This window comes from Formica exsecta, unplaced genomic scaffold (genome assembly GCF_003651465.1).
Source record: "Formica exsecta isolate Colony F162 unplaced genomic scaffold, ASM365146v1 scaffold218, whole genome shotgun sequence".
In the NCBI taxonomy this organism is placed as follows: Eukaryota; Metazoa; Arthropoda; class Insecta; order Hymenoptera; family Formicidae; genus Formica; species Formica exsecta.
The window spans coordinates 1534549-1540390 of NW_021849477.1; the positions used below are offsets into that span (position 1 = coordinate 1534549).

The 5842-nt window shown below is 39.7% G+C and overlaps 1 protein-coding gene across 1 annotated transcript in view; it reads left to right on the plus strand.

The window, feature by feature from the left end:
- Positions 1-5842, plus strand: part of LOC115235293 (homeobox protein Nkx-6.2-like) — a 33648-nt gene that overhangs the window by 9574 nt on the left and 18232 nt on the right. The window contains exon 2 of the mRNA XM_029806963.1: positions 42-152. Within this exon, the coding sequence (XP_029662823.1) occupies positions 42-152 (111 nt within the window). The remainder of the gene's footprint in view (positions 1-41; positions 153-5842) is intronic.

A 5842-nucleotide genomic window follows, 5' to 3' on the forward strand; every position in this document is an offset into this window, starting at 1 on the left:
ATATATATTATATATAAGTATTTATTTGTATATTTCCCCAGGTATTGGGCAATTTCAACAAAGAACGGAACCACGACACCCCGCTGTCTATTGGCCGGGTCTTCAGGGACTAGTCAGCGATCCTCTCGCATGGCGAGCAAGATTACATACACGTAAGTGTTTTCACACAGTGTATTTTTTACATATTAATATTATAATATATATAGAATATCATTTTTAATATTCATATATATTTATGATACTGAATATATATTTTATGCTCTGAGATAATATATTTAATATTAAATATAAAATAACGTATTAATATCAGTTAATCAGTTACGTGTTTATTATTTAAAATGCCAAATTATATTTAATTGCATTTGCTCCATTTTCTGCTACTTTGTCTTTATTTTCCTCTTTCTCTCTCTTTCTTACTCTCTTCTCATCCTTATCTTATTCGAGTATTGTTTCGGGGCAGAGAGATATATTATTATTACTTCTAAATACGTATATTGTCATCCTACATCTCGACCGCCTGCGGATGTTTCGTTACCTTCCCCGAGTATCGTTGCGGCGAGGTTGACAGCTGTGCGTGTTTGCTTTCGCGGCAGGAAAATCACAGGGCCGAAGTGAAGAAACACGTGCTGCCAAACGTGTCTCCGTTTGAAACGGCGTGCCCGGAAAGTCGTTTGAAGCGATTCTCCCGGCGTAGGTCGCCTACGGGGAGGAATTTAAAAAATGCGTGGAAACCATCGGAGAGCGCGGGAAAGGAAGTCGTAGGGCGAGGAACCCGCGGTCACGAAAGAATGGGGGATTCTCAATCTAAAGACGACATGTATATGACACATAAACCAAGAACTTGTCCGCTTGAAAATGTAATTGTACTAATGGTCTTTGTCTATATGTTAATCGATTCGAAAAGAATCCAAAATTGTATCCTTTAGCCTATTATGTATATTATAAATTTAAAATATTAAATTTAAAATTCGTAAAAATATCATAGAATGACTATTATCAAAATTGAAAACATTTTATATTTATAGAAATTTATAACATTTTGACAAAACTGAAATTTTATAGTGCTAGAAGTAGAATAGATGAAACTGTGTTATATACGAGAAATATTGGAATTTAAAATTGATTTGAATTAATGAGTTTTCAGTTTCATTGGTATAACAAAAATTGTATATATATATATACATACTTGATTAAATTGCAAATATTCAAAAATTATCATTTAGACATTTAATGCACTTGAATTACCATTAACGTGTAGACATCGACAACGACGATCGTAGCAGGTCGATCCCGATCGTTATCAAGTGCCGACGTACACCCTTTGCACTCCCTCGGGCACTTGGACGGTTCACGCTCAATTAGCCAGCGGAATCCTTTCCCCTCCTCCGACATACATACCGGGACATCCCCGATGATAGTACGGCCGATCGCTCATCGTGTATACACCCCCGCCCTTACGAGAAGATGATTAAGGGTACCGCAGAAAAAAAAATCACAAAGTAAAGGAACACGTGACGTCTCGTCTCGTCTCCCTTCCAACGGTGAGACGGACGGAGACGGATGGCGACGGAAAGTAAAAGACAGAGAAGGATAGCACGCGCATACGTCAATTTCCCCTAATCCTCCCCCTTTCCTCGCGCGAGATGGCACATGTGCCGCGACGTAAGGAGGACGGTAAAATGCCGGCGTGTACAACGCGGGCGTGGACACACCATGTGGGGGCGCACGTGTGTGTTTCGGGTGTTCGCTGTTACACAACGGCCACGAGAAAGACAGAGAGAAAGAGAGAGAAAGAAAGAGAGAGAGAGAGAGTGTGTCGTATGTATCGTGAAGGGCGAATAAGAGGGTGGTAGCGGTAGTCCGCGCTGCGGCGTCGGGATCCGGAATATCATCATATTCAATATCAACCCTGCCTCTACCCCCGGGGAGCTGCCGTCCCTTCTCCATGGCTACGTTTTCCACACTCGCGCGAATAACTCCGGCAATATTTTAACTGCGTGGAGGTAAGGGAGGGGGAGGCGTTCGTGTCTGCCAGCCTGCCTTTTCTATCGTCCGGTACATGCGGTGGCGGATTCAAATCCTCCTGCTGTGGGGAGAGAGGCCAACCAGTCAACGCGCACCCCGCTCTGTACGAAACGTAAGAGTTACGCCGGTTACCCGGTATATTTTATATTCTGGGGCAAAACGTTGATCGGCTCATGGCTCTCACGAGGCATCGCCGAACGACCGCCACGGGAACCGTCGTCTATTTATGCCTCCGCACCGTATGTATCGGGATACAACTATACTCGAGATAAACCAGCCTGGACCAGCCTCTGGACCAGCATCCACCCCTCCTCCCTCCTCCTGTCGTCGCCCTTATTTCCCTCTCGTACTTCGATGGCAGAGGATAGTGATGATAATAATCGTTTCGATGTTCATTCGATACTTGCTGATCGAATTGAGAACACATCTTTTACCAGTTAAAGCAGAGAAATCTAAAAATAATCGAAAAACAATTTGAATATTGAGTAAGAATCTCAGTTTAAAATCAAATTAAACAAAAACTATATTTATAGAAGCATTTTTTCATTGTCCAAAAATTTTTAAATTTTTATCTACTTGTATATTCACGTTCTTTAGATGTCAAACAAAAAGATCTTAAATTTGAATCTCCTATAATTTTATCTAAAAAATTAGTCTTCTTGTTATATTTTATTGTAGTATATGTTTTTAATATATAAAGATATAAAATGTTTGATATCTTATGTTTTTTTTTAGCCTATATCAATATTAATTAATAAATATTCTATTATACATTTAATAATTTTAATTAATATTATTCCATAATCCATATAAGAGATTTTCCCCGCATAAACATAACATTCCGATCTCGCTTCCATATAACATCCTATGCATAAAACACGAACTTCTCCCAAAAATGATGGGCATCTATCCATCCGCACGTTCTTCCCCTCATTCCCATTCTCATAACGAGAACGTCGGATAGCGTGCACCTTGTTTCTGTTTACACATCGACGTATACTATGTTATTCCTGCCGCTCTCCTTCCTGTATTTTCCTTCTCACTTGGCCGCTTTTTTCCACGCTATCACCGCCCACTCTTTTCCGCGTTTTTCCTTTTCTCCCCCGCGTTCACCGACTCTCCTGTCTCTTCCCCGTTTCCTCATCGGGTGGGCTTTATGGACATGAAACTCGTCTGGGTAAGCGTCACGTAAGCGAACTCAGTAATGAAAACGTCGCTGACGCGACGAGATTCCGGCGGTTTAGGCCGGCCAATGTATATATTGTTATTACTCACAATGTACCCACACAGAGAGAGAAAATCATCCTAGCAGGGAGAGAAGACGACCGCTTCCAATAATATCTCGCGAGTGTGTTTCATGGGATATAATATTGGCACAAAAATCAAAAATGATTCTCTTTGATGAAATGAAAATTTATACCATGACTAGAAATATATTTTTATACATACATATATAAAATTTTACTTTACACACAAAACTAAATAAATAAATATATGTATAAATATATTTATTTATTTATGTATTTTTGTATAAAAAACAAAAATTTTTTTAATAATTAGACACACATTTAATTAACTGATATTAATATAATTTAATGTCAATTTTTTAATTTTATTATTTTCAATATTCAAATTTTTTTCTTATTTAGTAAAATAAAGTTGATAAAAATGTGATTGTGAACTTTCTTGTATTCTGAGTAATAATCACGACCCTTCCGATCCGCGCCGGTACCCCAATAATGGATATCGCGTGATCAGTGCAGCAGAATGCCTTCGTTAGTTCGAATTAACTAAGCATCCATTTACTTTTGGTGACAACATACTTTGTACACTCGATAAAGCATTCCTCTCGGACGCCAGTCGACTCGATGCGCGCCGTTATTACTCACGTCGTCGATGGAGCGAGCAGCCCCTTCACGAGCTATCATGCTTTTTAGAAGCCGAGTGATATTCGATTCAATTACGTCAAAGTGACGAATCATCGCCCTGCGTCATCGTTGACATCTTACTCTAATAAAAGTATTGCACTCAAATATCATTGTTAATGGAATATAAATAATGTATATATACGCATAGAAATGTTTTTTTCTCGTTAGAAGTTATTTCTTTTAATATTGCACCTTAATACATGTGGTGTGTTTGTGTAAAGCATCTCTCAGGAAAATTTTTATTTTTCAGTTAGGCGTCATATTTCTGGATATTGATTAATTAATTACTAGCGTGAGATTTACAATTAGTCGCACTAAATTAACAAAGTAGTTTCTGAACCTATATAATTTAATATTATTATAAATTTATCTCGCCAATTTTTGTTTGCTATTTTAAAACACTCACGCAAAAAAGATAAATTCTGATATCGTCCAAAAAAATTATAAAAAGATTTTGATCTACCTCTCTCATTCTCTCTCCATGTCCGAATCGCGACGCATCTTTACCACGAATGATTTGTTTCGCCCCCGAACTCTCGGGTGGATAAAACGGTCCGTGACACCGCGCGAGCGGGGGGTCGCTCACCTCGTATAAATCGAGCAATCGAACGCGTCGAGCCTCGCACCCGAACTTCCGTTCGCCGATAACGAATATTACGAATGGCCGCGCGCGGTGTCTCGTTTTTGATCGTTCCTCTTTTTTTTTTTTTTTTTTAAAAGTTCCCGATACGGTTACCTCCCATTTTGATCTACCTCTCTCATTCTCTCTCCATGTCCGAATCGCGACGCATCTTTACCACGAATGATTTGTTTCGCCCCCGAACTCTCGGGTGGATAAAACGGTCCGTGACACCGCGCGAGCGGGGGGTCGCTCACCTCGTATAAATCGAGCAATCGAACGCGTCGAGCCTCGCACCCGAACTTCCGTTCGCCGATAACGAATATTACGAATGGCCGCGCGCGGTGTCTCGTTTTTGATCGTTCCTCTTTTTTTTTTTTTTTTTGAAACGTTCCCGATACGGTCACCTGCCGCTGATTTACATCGACACGGTGCGGGCGGACGCATCAATTTGCCGTGCCGATACTTCGTCTAATCGGACATCGGAGCGTTATCCGTGGCGGTGGCGCGAGTCTGTGTGTCTAATGCGTGTGTATATGGAAGTATCGATATATACGCATTATCCGGAGCGATTTCGCTCGCATACACTGCTTGACACGCGCGTGTCACTTGTTCACTCTAAATCGGCTGATTAAATTATGGTCCTACGTGTAGCCCTCCCTTCCGCTCCCTCCACTTTGCGCCCCGACACGCTATAAAGATTAATCCGGAATCCGTTAGCGTAGTGAAGAATAATATGCCAACAAATATTGCCACGTGCAGAAAATAAAGAGTTCTTTGATTGATTAATGCCTAAATGAATAGACGTGCGGATACCCTTCAGAAGATTTTATTCGCTTGTGAAAAAAATGGAATAATCTGGAAAAATTTTATATATTTTTGTTGCAAGGCAATTGCTTTTCCGAGATTGTGAAAATTGACGCTTTATTTTATTCATTCCATTTATTAATCTATTCTTTGCCGAAAAAGCTAGCGCGAGACATTGGCGGGATTCAATTGGAATTGGTATGGTATCGATGTGAATGTGTTAAAACTTTATATCACCGGTCCAAATTCCCATGCGAAAAAAATATTTTGTGGAAAAAGTCGGGCAATAAATCGTCAGAACGACCGAACATAACCGGATATCCGGCTTGTTTAAAAAATTCAAGGAAGTATTTTAATTAAAAAGCTTTCGTGTGTATTGAGGTGCAATATTTCCTTTACATATTGCTCGATTATTATTCTATATGCAACACATATTATAGTGGATCATCCGTCTTTATATATA